Source organism: Xenopus laevis, chromosome 4L (genome assembly GCF_017654675.1).
Source record: "Xenopus laevis strain J_2021 chromosome 4L, Xenopus_laevis_v10.1, whole genome shotgun sequence".
Taxonomy (NCBI): domain Eukaryota; kingdom Metazoa; phylum Chordata; class Amphibia; order Anura; family Pipidae; genus Xenopus; species Xenopus laevis.
The window spans coordinates 13,835,532-13,849,625 of record NC_054377.1 but is presented as its reverse complement, the minus strand read 5'-3'; the positions used below and the strand labels follow the sequence as shown (position 1 = coordinate 13,849,625).

Sequence of the window (14,094 nt, the reverse complement as noted above, 5' to 3'; positions counted from 1 at the left end):
ATATATATATATATATATATATATATATATACACACACACACACACACACACACACACACACACACACAAAGAAAACCATGATAGTATAAAGTGCAGCAAAGCTACTGACTCTATACTAATACTTTACAATAATATTGCTACACTATAGGAAGGTGGTGGTTCTAAATTGTGCACAAGGAGTGTAAAGCAGAATAATGTACACAGCTCTGTATACTAGACTAGTAAGGGTGATAAATGACAGCAAGTTGCTGGACACCACTTCCACAGAGAGTTAATATTGACTGACCCAATAAAAACAATATTTACTAATACTTTCAGGGCACAGGGGCTGCCATACAGATTTAGAGGGCTGCTACCTGGTAGTGAGGGAATCTGAGATCACTAAAGAGCAGGCAGTAGGAAAGTGATTGCTCTGGGCTCTACCAGTGAGTTCCCAGTAATGAATGTATTAAACCATGTACTTATACCTACACATACTAGTTATGTACCCCTCCAACTGATAAGGGAGATAGTGTGTGTGTATATATAAATCTATCTATCATCTATCTATCTATCTATCTATCTATCTATCTATCTATCTATCTATCTATCTATCTATCTATCTATCTATCTATCTATCGAATGTATTAAACCACCTACACATACATACACTATGTATGTACCCCTCCAACTGATAAGGGAGATAGTATGTGTATATAAATATATATATATTTATGACTCGTATTTAACTATGTACTTATAAATACAAATACTGGCTATGTACCCCTCCAACTTATAGGAGAGATCAGTATATATATATATATATATATATATATATATATATATATATATATATATATATATATTCATATATATATATATATATATATAGGTATGAGGTATATTGATGACAGTTCCATTAAGAAGGGACCCCACAATGTATTAAACCATTTACTTATAAATATATATACAGGCTATGCACCTGATAAGGTAGGTAGATAATGTGTGTATATATATATATATATGTATATATATATATATATATATATATATATATATATAAATTAGAGTTGATGGCTCTTCTATAATTAAGAATAACTCCCATATTTACCGTACTTCTTCCTTAACTGCTGGAAATAATTCCATATTGACAAGAAAATCATTCCACACATTTTGCACAAGTTGCAGCACTTTTTTTGCGCCGAAACCACAAAAGCTCTTTCCCAGTCGCACAGGCACAGCGACAAGTGCCACTGCCGTGCTCGGCGCAATTGCAGCGCAAATCCTTCACTTGCATTTTGAAAAAAAAAAAAACAATCCTGAAAACACAAATCCGAGACACCCGAATCTCTGCCCCTAGAGAAGTCCCTGCCGCCAAGAGCTTGCAATCTACAGCATGGTTATTATTGAAACTGGTAGAGCCGAATACAGAGTGGATAAGTCTTATTATTCCCAGCCAAGACACAACACAACAATCGCTCTGAGCTCATTATCCCAACCCTTCTGGGCTGCTGTAAATACCTGGGCAGTCGCACTGTATCCCCTTAACAACAACCTGCAACAAACTGTCATCTCTAAACAACTGGGGGGCAATAAAAATAAATCACCAAATAGAGTTGACTCGAGCCACTCACATCTGCACTTCTCCGGCAACACATTCCCTGTATTAAAGCTGATGTATTTATTGTAGAGAGAGTAATAAAGGAGTAGTACTTACTGTTCTGCATGTCTAAGTCGCTGCCGGATCCCACGTGGTCTATGTATGGAATTCTATTAATAAACAGCACATTCTGCAGTTAATTCACTTTATTCCTTTCCTGTATAACCCTCCCACCTTGATGGTGTGGGCGTCCCTATTCTGTGGCTAATATTCACCAAATTACATAGAAATACCTCTGGTTTTATATCCCTTGCTGGGTTCTGCCAGTGTCTATCTATTCAGATTTTTTATTTTTTTCAATATCTACCTGGATATCTTTTCTGTTTCTCCTCCAAGGGACTGTGTAATTCCCAACATCTGATGATCAACGCCTAGTGATTTCCCCCTAGGACTGGAAATAAGGAAAAGAGCTTTATTAGGAAGAGAGAATATTTATATATATATATTTATCATACATATTTCCTATAATATAGATCTATACATTACATGCAATTTATAATAATCATCACCTTAAAAAAAAAAAACTAAATCTCCCTACACTTTAAAAAAAAATAGTTCCCAGGCTAACATTTTTTTTAATGTTTTTAAATTTTATTTAATATTTTTGTTTTTTGCATTATATAATAATAAATAAATACATTGCATTGTTTTCCCTGTAAATATGACAAAATCACCATAGTTACCAGGGTGCTTAGTGCTAATGAGGTCCCCAGTTACAGCTCAGTAAATTGAAACTATTTGACTGCAGAGAATTTATTTATTTATTGTGTTTTTCCACAAATACATACATTGTACCTTCATATACTTTTTTGAAGGAGTAAAATGTAACAATCACTATAAATCTAACAAAAAATAGAAATTTTGCTTTTTTTATATTTTTTTGTTTTTTTTACGCATTTCCTATTTTTTTATGTTCTTCAAAGCTTTCTGTGAATTGTTTATACCCTTTACATTTTTTTTATTTTCACTGTGCTGTACACTGACACTGGCAGGAGGGGGCTGCTCTAGTTCAGGCTGCTCAATGTAGACAATAGTTTCTTTCCCCCCTCCTTTCTATTCACTTATTTTTTTTTTTAGACTGCTGGAAACCATGAACACTTTCTTTTTTTAATTTTAGACAGTTTTAAAACCAAGCAAGGGCCACAGTGAAGGGCCACTGGTTGCTGTTAGGATATTTCTTTTTAACCTTAAAAAATAAAGAAATAAAGAAAAAAAACAACTCTTTTTCTTGTTATAAATTTCTGGAGGTAATTTTGTTACTGGTGTGAGTTGTTAAGGGCTTGTAAAACTACACAACAGCACAGCAGGGGGCTCAATTGGAAAGAGACAATTACAATAGTGAAAGAGTTGGTTAAAAAGAAAAGAAGGGGTAAAATAATGTAATGGCCTGAAATTTCTCTCCCCAATGCCCCTTTTCTGTCTCTTTTTATGGCAGCAATGAATATCAAGGCTCTATCGATCAAGATACAAAAGGGTTTGGATTTGGATTTGTTCTCTGCCCCATGAATATTCACATGGAACATTCCTTTATTATATCATAAATACAATAAAAAAAATAAATAAATGGAAATGTAACGATTCCCATATTTAGAGAAATAGTTACAGCTGGAGAATAAATGGCACCGACTTCGTTCAATCAGGTCGTTTAAAAATAAAATTAAAATTAGAAATCTGTGTACGATTTGAGATCTGATGATAAATCCAACGCTGCTGCTGCCCCCATAGAAAATGCTCAGCCAAGCAGATCGCTCGTTAAAGAATCCCATAAACCCACGACTCGGTACAACCTTAATCTCACCCACAACAAACGACTTAATCCACTCGCTACATGTCAGGTAACACTGGGCTGCAACGTGACAATCTACTTTCCTGCCCCTCACTATATAATACATCGCAAGTCATTTAGGAGAAAAAAAAAAACAACAAAAAAACAGCAGCTAAATTAATTGTCATTTATTCATTAACTTAAGAAAACAAACATTCTCAGGCCTAGTTTATTTGCTACTGTCTCAGCTACTGTGCTGAGATTCAGAAGTCCCAAATAATATTTAACAATCATCCAAAAATCATCCAAAAACAAAAAAATCAGCCTCGATAAATTACGAACCCTTTTTACGCGATCGATATCTTTTTTTTTTTATCGCTTTTTGTCGATGGATATATTTTATTTCTGATCCCAAAGGCTTATCAATTAAACTAAATCCTCATTTGATTTAATACATGTCTACATTGCAATAATAAATCGTGAGAGAGGGGAGTTTAAAGGCGACAGTAAGCAGATGACTGTTTTGTTTATTTATGTACAAATAATATATATGATATGATATATATATGATTTCTTTAAACTTGCAAATCAATGATAAGATTTAATATAAATTAAGAGTGAAGATTTAAAGTCTGGAGGGGTCGGCAAATGCTGAAACTGAATACAAGGGGAAAGTGCTCAGATGAGGACTTAATTTAAAGTGACATTTTTTTTTTTTAATAATAATTCTTGCATCGCTTTGCATGCACTTTCTGTTGTTATTGTAATGTAAATGTTATTGGTATAATGTAACTATTCATGCAATAAAATAAAATAAAATAAATAATAATCAGGTTAGTGTTCCTAAGGCACAGACTCACCCGCTGGCAGTTTGGAGGGTATGGGCTGGCAGTTTGGAGGGTATAGGTTGGCAGTTTGGAGGGTATGGGCTGGCAGTTTGGAAGGCATGGGCTGGCAGTTTGGAGAGCATGCAAGGCTCCCTTCCCAGCAGGCTGAGGGTATGAGGGAACAGGGAAGGGGAGCAAAGCTGCTGCTATAACACAAGGCACCGACCCCTTTCCAAAAAGCCCTCAGTGCACCCCAGATGGCAGCTCTAACACAACTCGACTAGTTGTAGGTAATACAGCTCTTAAAAGTCAACAGGAGACCCCTTTCCCTTATACTACTACCCAGCCCTAGAATTACCCCTGATCATGGGCACTCACCTGCTTAGATCATCCCTTCCTCGCTAAGATCCTGTGTGCAACTGCCAAGTAGGATCTGAAGAGCTGCTTCTCCTTGCAGTAGGCAGAAAAGGGAATAAAAAAAAAAAAAAAAAGAAATTGCAGTTTTTCTCTCCCAGGGAGGATGAGCTGGAATCCTGGGAAGGAGACAGAGATTGACAATAAGATGGGCTGTCAGAGGGGGAGCAGAGCTGAGCTTGGGAGAGGGGCTATGAGAGTACAGAGAGCACAGCTCCACACACCTAGGCTGATTGGTGATGGTTCAACTGTATTAATGTGTGTGTGTCCCTGTGCCTGCCTCCAATCTTCTTTACTGGCCCATTAGCAGAGGCTGACCCCTGTCATCATCCCCCTGCAAAAAAAAAAAAAACACTTCCTCCCTGCTCCTTCCCCAGAGCGGGAATTGAGGCTGAGAATGGCCTTGCCTTTCAAACCCACTAATCAGTCTGTACATGCAAATGGCAGGCTTTCTGCACACACAAAATATTGCTTTATGCAAAGCGCAGGCAGTGCCTCCTAGCTGCCAATTGGCTGTCGCTCCCTAAAGGCCAGTTCCATTGGCTCACTTGTTTGAATATGAATACACTTGGATTTTTTTTTTCCTCTCCCCTCTTCAGTGCTGAGAGTTGATTTTTTAAGGGGGAATGAAAATCTCTGTTGGTGTGGGGTTACAACAATTTCAGCAGAATTTTATACAATTTTATTTATTTTTGCATCAACGTTGGATTTATACTTTTTATATTTTTTAAGGCCCAACCAGAGTGAAGGTTTTTTTTTACTTTTGTTTAAAAAAAAAAATCGCTGAATCTCCAACAAGTCGCGAATTTACGCATCGATATCGCAATTCGCAAAAAACAAAAAGGTATCTCTCTCTCTCTCTCTCTCTCTCTCTCTCTGCCTTGTTTCCAGCCTCATTCTGCAACTGTAATTGTGTACTGCTCACAATGGGAATTAAATAATTCTCCTTGTAAACCCTGGTTTTGTTGTATAGTGTCAATGGAGGCGATTTGCATTTTTCGCAGAAAAGCCCCCCCCCCTTCTTTGCAACAATAGGGGATAAACCAAAATAACATTCACATGTAAAAAGCCAGAAATATCTGAAAGACAGGCGCTTTGTAAACTGTGAATTGCCCCCAAGCTGTCTTACACTTCCAGGTTTTTTTTTAACTTTCTTTTTTCATTCCTTTAATTTTTTTATTTTTTTTAAAAAAACCTGGACAAGGACCCTCAGAGAAAGTGAGAATATGCCCAATTTACTCTGTTGATAGAGAGCCCTTGAGAAGGAGGCTGAAGTGGACTCAGCAAACATTTACCAAACTTCTCCCCACGTGCCACTGGTTGAATCGAGTTTTTTCAAGTGCAGCAAATGTTTATATATTTTTTTTTTGTGCGATCATTTCCAGATGGGGAAAAAAATAATTAATTCGCCTATAGGTGAGTATTGTATTTCTAATTTGTATAGACAATTGTGGGCCTTCAGAATTACCAGCACGAAAAAAAAAATACTTTGAATAAAACAAAAAAAAATTAGTCCTTTGGGATGAATTAAATGTAATATAGGGAACACTTTAAGTTTATGGGTCATTTATTTTTTATTATTATTATTATTAATAATAATATTATTAAATTGTGTCTACATGAGTTTAGAAACTTTCGATTCTTTTTTTTTTTATCTCGATCGATATTTGTTTTTGTTTGATTCCAACTTTGCAGCATCATTTTAAAACCAGTCCTTGCCCTCTACTTTGAAAATACATTTTATGAAATCACTGAAATGACGTAATAGCAGTGTAAAAATACAGTTTGGGAGAGTTTTCTTCCCTCCCCCTTCCAATAGGAAGACACTAAAAGTGACCTGGTCCCCCTGGAGCTGTCAGTAAGTCAATGACTTTACTGTTTGGACCACAAAGTTACACTTGTTGAATGGCTCACTATTAAGATACACCTCAGTAGACACCAAAGAAACCCCTGGGTGCAAGCTTTAAAGGTTACATTTAAAGTACCAGCTTGATCTCAGGGTGCCCTAATTTCAATACATTAATAAGGGAAGGGGGGGTATAAAACTAACAAGCAGAGGGATAAAAATGAAGCTAAATGAACAAGTAAGAAAGAAAAGGTTGGTGCAAGGGAAGGGGAAAGTAAGAATTAGATGCCTACACTTGACTTTACTTGACATGTGAAAGTGGCAGAAGTCACAGCTCATCAATAAAGTATGTGGGGATTGAATGAGGGGCCTGACAGCCATTACATTCCCAAATAAACTACAATGAGGAGACAAACGACTCTGCCAGAAAGTTTGCATGTGACTGAAAGGAGGTTCCCTGAATGGGAACTGGATAATGAGCTGCTGCCTTCCTGGCCCCTCTGACTCGCCCTCAGCTCCTGCTTCTCCTCCTGCTGCTGCTGCTTCACTGGCCCACTAGCCTCCTCTGCACATTGAGGCCCCTTCTCATGCAAATGCCCCGGCCCTTCCTTTCAAGCCCCCGCTAGGGATCCGGCCTAGGAGTTTTCTGACAGGGAGCAGGGACTGGGCTCAGTTTCTCTGCTAAACTTTTATTACCAGAGCTGCACTGGGGATGGGGTGGGAGGCAGGGAAGGTGGGGAAAGGGGGACAATGAAGGTGGTGAAGGAGGGCAGAGAAGGTGGGGAAAGGGGACAATGAAGATGGGGAAAGGGGGACAGTGAAGGTGGGGAAGGGGGCAGAGAAGGTGGGGAAAGGGGGGCAGAGAAGGTGGGGAAAGGGGGACAGAGAAGGTGGGAAAGGAAGCAGTGAAGGCTGCTGCAACCTCCCTCTATCTGCCCCTAAACTTTCTCTCTCTCTCGTTCAGTTCTACCTCCACATCTCTCTTTCTCCTTCTGACACATCCCTCCTTTCTCTTTCCTTCCCCACTATCTTTTTTGGTCTCCCCTTTATTTTCTCTTCTCTCTATGCCCCTCTCTTCTCCCTTCTTTATAACCCTATTTTCTCCACTTTCTCATTCTGTCCTTCTCATTCTGTCCTCCACACCGTCTCCCCTTCTGTCCTTTCTACAATCTCTGCTCAACTTCTCTCTGTTCTCTGTCGCCCCCTGCTCTGTGTCCATTCTCCCTGCACTCTTCTCTCTCTTCTCTCTCTTTCCACCTTGACCCCCATTACACACAACACACTCTATTTCTCTCTGTCTACTTCTCTCTCTCTCTCTCTCTCTCTCTCTCTCTCTCTCTCTCTCTCTCTCTCTCTCTCTCTCTCTCTCTCTCTCTCTCTCTCTCTTACCAGTTTGGGTATAAAAACTCTCATATTCCTCAGGGTCCCATTGCCCCTGTCCCTATATCTCTGTATAGTGCAGCAAAGTGTGTTCTTGTGACACAGGGAATGTGAGTTTGTGTAACTTGTGAGAGTGAATGTGTGTGAACAGGAGGGAGTGTCTGTGTGTTACAGAGAATGTGTGTGTGTGAGAGAGAGAGAGAACAAATTATATGTCTGAGAAAGTGTCAGTGTGTAAGGGCAGTGTGTAATTCTGCCTGCTCCCATTCTAGCAGTTGTGTGATGGCACAGCTAATAATACTATAATATTACAGGCAATAATAATGGGCTGCAGATTAGTACAAGTCCAGGCAGCTATAAAGCAGCCCTTTCTATATTTATTCTCTCTATTTTCCCACCACTGTGTGTCTCTGTGTGAGTTCAATATCACAAAAAAACTTCCAACATTTGTTATAAACTGCAAACAAATAAGATACATAAATAAATGACAAACCTGGGCCTTCAGTCAGTCTCCCACTTGGCAAAGTTTAAAAAAAATAATCACAAACATTCCTGAGAACTTGCCTTTGGATGATTTTTTTTTTTTTTGTAATTAAAACCCAGTCCAATCAATGTAAATCCCTCTTCTGTCTCAGCGACCTGCTCTTTGTTGTGCCTTTTTTCCCCCAAATTAAAATAATGAATGTGCTCAGCGCTGATCACTTCCAAAAAAAAAAAAAACAGAGAAGAAAATCTCGATTCAGTTCTTCCAGGCAAATATCAGGAGTTTTTTTTTTTTTTCAAGCCAATCTCAATTAGCAACTGTTGGGATTAGTCCCAAATAATGCCTTTGCTCCAAGAAGCTCTAATCATGTTGCTATTTTTCCCTAGGGCAGAGTGGTCTTTGTTACACCCTCCCCAAAAAAAAAGTTTTAGACAGAAAAAAAATCATAAGGGGGAGGGAGATGATGCATACAGCTGACGTCATTTTAATGGAGGTGACAGAGAAGGGGGGCTGTGCTGTGTCAGAGGTGAGTCCTGTAGGCTCTTCATCCTGATGCCAAATCCATACATGGAATCAAGGTTTGGAAGGGTTTCTAAAAAAAAAAGTTCACTCAACTTGGTTGTGTTCACTCTGGAGTCCACTGGCATCAATGTCACATGGCGAATTCAAATCTTGGAAGTTGAATAACAGCAACAGAAAGTGATTCTCTTAATTCCTAATGTTTAGCGACAGTGCGGCTATCATTTATGGCAACTGGAAATGCTCACATATACGTTGTGATCATTTCCAGTTTAAAAAAAAAAAAAGGATTCAAAGATATAAGGGATTTGTTTTATGTTCAACTGGCTGCTCATATTATTATTATTATTATTATAGTTATTATTATTATTAAAAATTAGTAGAATCAATATATTATTATTATTATCATCATCATCAATTTATTATTATTGTTATTATTATAATTATAGTTGGTGTTATTATTATTAATAATTATTAGAATCAATATATTATGATTATCATCATCAATGTAGTATTATTATTGTTGTTGTTATTATTCTCAATTTATTATTGTTTTTATTGTTATTATTATTATGAATAATAATTCTTATTATCATCAATTTATTATTGTTATTATCAATTTATTATTGTTGTTGTTGTTATAATTATTATGCGAATTAACAGTATTTAATACATACCGGTACTAAATTGAACAAGAATATGTGTTAAATAAGGGAGAATCATTTCAGACCTGTCGGAATATCTTTTTTTAAATTCATTGGCAGTTCAGGAGTCACAATTTTAATAGGCAGAAAAATGCTTTAAAGTCTTCCTGTCCAAATCGCTTTAATTCCACCGAGAAAGAACAAGTCTTGACTCTCTGGGCAGCGACATTTCGCCTCTAGGAATCCCCGCGTCTATTTATATAGGAATATATTTCTGCGTTAAAACACAGAGTGGACAGACCGAGTCCCAGGAGGACAGATAAATCTCTTTATAAAAACGAAAACAGGGGAATTTTATAATCATGCGCCATTTAATTAATAAAATAAATTGCCTGTGTCTGTTGAAACTTTTCAGAGCAGTTTTGGGGGAAAATCTTTTTTTTTTTTTTCAGTTCAATGTTTATTTTATTTCTTCTTCATTTATAAAAAAAGGGGGTACAAAAAGGAAAAAAGGAGAGAGGGGGAGCAGTAAAGTCTTGTTCAGAGGCGCAAATAAAAAGAACAGCGGTCTCTGAAGGTTTTGCTATTGATTGATACAAGCTGTTACATCTCCCTGTTAATCAAGTCGCTAAGCAGCTCAATGCGATTTTTATTAGCGACTGGGGATCCCCAGGCAGCATCAAACATTGAACTCTCTCCGATAAATTCTATATAAATAGACATGTAAGTGTTTATACTACACAGCAACTGCACCTGCCCTTCAAATATATTTGTAGACCTAATAACATTATTAAATACTACAAATTCCCAATTTTTAATTTTTCTGATTTTATAAGACATTTTGTCCAAGGGGGTGATCCCCCTAATTCATTCAATTCGTTTTTACCAATGCTATATTTGTCATTTCTCTCTTTCTCCCACAGCAAGGCTGATAGGATCGGATTAGATCGTATGATATCTAATAACAAGCGATTGTATCGCTCAGCAAGGTAATTATGTCATCGCTTTCTCTCAGCTGGATAAACACAATCTCCAATAAATATCCCTAATGAAGGAGGAGGGTCTGGGATGGTTGTCTGAATTTTTATGAATCAAGAAGTTGCATTAATTCTGGGACAGGTTCAGATTCGATTTTGCGCTGTTGGCGCTAAATCAAGAAGAAATAAAAACGAAAAAATAAATATATATATTCTTTAATGGAAATTAAAGTGAATTAATTTATTAGTTAAGTGAGATGATCATATTTCCATTTTTTTTTGGTTGGCTATAAAAAGTGAGTCTAAAAAGACTGGGATAGATTTTCTTTCCTTTGCAAAATGCAATTTCTTTAAGTGAGTTTAAAAAAAAAAAACATCAGTCCCTTCCTGGTCAGGAGAAGGTGGGACGAGGGGACTGTAATTCAACTCCTGATTCTTTGGCTCAGTGCGAATCGTTAATTATCGGGTCTTCCGAAAAAAGTCTCAAATCACAAGTCTGAGGATTTAAAACTATGCGGGTCACATTCTTTCGTTTCAGGAGGAGGCTCAGGATCGAATCAGACGTTTGGGGAGATTTTGCTGTAGTTACAAAAGGGATATCTGCAGGCGCAATGTTTTGCGTAAAATAGCCGCTTGTAAATACGCGTAAATACGCACAAAATATTCATAGGCAAATACGCATCCCTGTGATAAAGAGCAGGCACTAGAAACACCAGCAGCACTATATGTACTGAAAGTTTACACAAACAGGGGATACAGCCGCCACTCAGATCCGGCAGACACAATATACACTAGGATTAACAGGGTTTACAGAGTATTAGCAGAAAATATTACCTGTTGCAGCCTGGGAGAATAAATTCACATGATCCTAGGGCTCCCAGCACTTTCTTTTCTTGATGGGCTTGAGATCTGGCAGGTTGGATCTCCACTTTCTTTACAGAAGGATCTGCCACACAGTTGAAAATGTCAGTGACAGAGGAGATTAAAAAAAAAGGAGGTTGTCTGATTCAGCTGAAACTTTCCCTTAATATCAATCCCAGCCCCGCCCTGATTGGCTGAGGAGCCTGCGTGACGTCAGATGGAGCAGCGGTGGCAGTTAATAAGAACAAGAAGCCCGAGCAGAGGCCTCACTATCCTACATCCAAGTTCATTGGCCTAAGAAACTGCCTCATTGCGCTACAGCAGGAGGGCCAATATAAGAATACTGTGAGGTCTACTTTTAGTGATGTTGTCCCATTATGATCTACATCCATAAAAGCATTGTTAGCATTCTGTTCCATGGAAAATATGACTTAAACATTATATTGATTTATGAAAGAATTTATATTTCTATATTTAACAAACCATTTTTTCTTATGTAACTTTAACATAATAAATATCTGAATGAAAAGTTTCAAACAGGAGGATGATACAGACAAGCTGTTTGTTGACATTGTTGAGATCTACTGATCCCCAGCTAAAGGTCTACTGGTAGATCCAGATCTATCTTTTGGGCACCCCTGCTTTACAGGCTGTCTCTCTCCAAATCTATCAGTTATCTTTCTATATCTATCCATCCATTATCTATCTATCTATCTATCTATCTATCTATCTATCTATCATCTATCTATCTTTCTATCTATCTATCTATCTATCTATCTATCTATCTATCTATCTATCTATCTATCATCTATCTATGTATCTATCTATTTTCTTTCTTTCTTTCTTTCTTTCTTTCTTTCTTTCTTTCTTTCTTTCTTTCTTTCTTTCTATCTTCTACCTTCTTTTACCTACTTGCTATCTAGTTATCTTTCTATGTCTATATCTATGTTTAAGCAATAGTCTATAGTCTACATACCTAGACCTATCTATTATCTATCTATCTATATATCTATTATCTAACTATCTATCTATTTATCTAATCATCTATCTATCTATCTATCTATCTATCTTTCTATCTATTATCTATCTATCTATCTATCTATCTATCTATCTATCTATCTATCTATCTATCTATCTATTATCTATCTATCTATTATCTATCTATCTATCTATCTATTATCTATCTATTATCTATCTATCTATCTATCTATCTATCTATTTATTATATATCTATTATCTATCTATCTATCTATCTATCTATCTATCTATCTATCTATCTATCTATCTATCTATCTATCTATCATCTCTCTCTCTCTCTCTCTCTCTCTCTATCATCTATCTATCTATCTATCTATCTATCTATCTATCTATCTATCTATCTATCTATCTATCTATCTATCTATCTATCTATCTATCTATCAATCTATTTATCTATCTATCTATAGCATACATCCATAAACACGGTATAGAGACACACTGGCCTTGCTGTGGCTCAGTCTCTGGGAATCCCTAAATGACTGTAGTATAAAATGACATTCCTCCTTGTGCTTCGTTACCTGCATTATAGAGACACATCTCTCCCATTGCTGCACCTACAAATAAACCTGATATACACTGTGTCCAGTTCTGAGCACCCAGGGGCCCCACCCTCCTCAGAGAACACAATGTAAGTGCAATTAAACACCTGTATTATAAACTAAAGGGAATGTCTGCTGATCCTTGGTGCGGTGGTTCCCAGCCTGTGGGCTTAGAGCAATGGATGGGGGTTTGAGTTCAGGTTTTGGGTTAGGCTAGTTAGGGTTGACAATGTAGTGAAATTGCCCAATTACTCCTACTTTAATATAATCAAAAATAATATATGCAGTGAGCACCTACTGGCTGCTCTGGATATTCTTATTCCTACCAAATTGTTTCCCTGTTCCTGTACATTTATTATAACTTGGGAGGCTTTGACCAGATGCCGAATCTTAAAGATAACCTCAAGTCAACCCCAAAATAAAAAAAAATTTCCTAAAACAAACATTTTTTATTCTAAGCAACTTTACAATATACAATCATTACACATTTTCTATGGTTTATAATGTATTTGTATATGTATTGGTATTGAAAGCAGTGTTTGTCTGTCCCTTTCTATTCTCTGCCCTCATGGCTCAGACTATTGATATAATGTAAGACAAGGCAACTGATGAACAGACCTGTCTTTGCTGGGGAACCAAGACTTTTGCAACATTGCTGCTTTTAATAGAATGCTTTTTTTTTTTTTTTACAAATATTTCTAGTAAATGTATATTGGAAAGTTGCTTAGAATTATGTTTTCTTTTATTAGCCAAATTTTTATTTTGGGGTTGACGTGCCCTTTAAGGTAAAAAAGCCACTGTGCTACTGCCATCATAGCCCATGTGATATGCACCCTGTAGAGCTACTGCCACCTCTGTGACCTGCATTACTGGGACACCCAATGGGTGCATAACCTCTCCAGCAAGGTGTCAGTCTCTCCTGCCAACATGGCTCACCTTCATTACAAGAGCTTGTTGTCTTGTTACAATAAAGTGATATGTTTCCACTCCAGTACAAGATAAAGCTACTTGGCCTTTAGTACTTGGCCTTTAGAACAAGATATGGCTACCTGTCTATATGCCTGGCCTTTAATGCAAGGTCTATATGGCTGGCACAGTAGAACCCCCATTTGACGTTTTTCTGGGGACCAGGAAATAATTATGTAAAATCCAGGAAAATG

The 14,094-nt window shown here is 37.2% G+C and overlaps 1 protein-coding gene and 1 long non-coding RNA gene across 9 annotated transcripts in view; one reads left to right on the top strand and one right to left on the bottom strand.

Annotated features, from left to right (window-relative positions):
* Positions 1 to 11,481, bottom strand: part of pax6.L (paired box 6 L homeolog) — a 29,968-nt gene extending 18,487 nt beyond the window's left edge. For 2 of the 7 annotated variants that reach the window (XM_018256405.2, XM_018256409.2), the window contains exons 1-3: positions 4,611 to 5,082; positions 1,948 to 2,031; positions 1,698 to 1,750 (exon numbers count right to left, since the gene is read on the bottom strand). In XM_018256405.2, coding sequence (XP_018111894.1) covers positions 1,698 to 1,750; positions 1,948 to 1,997 — 103 coding nt within the window. In that variant the 5' untranslated portion in view covers positions 1,998 to 2,031; positions 4,611 to 5,082. 7 annotated transcript variants of the gene reach the window in all.
* Positions 5,242 to 10,722, top strand: LOC121402933. Of its 2 annotated transcripts, XR_005966872.1 has the most exons (3): positions 5,242 to 5,490; positions 5,851 to 6,062; positions 10,443 to 10,722. It is a non-coding gene; the product is annotated as an uncharacterized LOC121402933 (long non-coding RNA). The 2 variants fall into 2 exon arrangements; XR_005966871.1 differs by having other exon boundaries at positions 5,242 to 6,062.
* Positions 11,482 to 14,094: the final 2,613 nt, after the last annotated feature.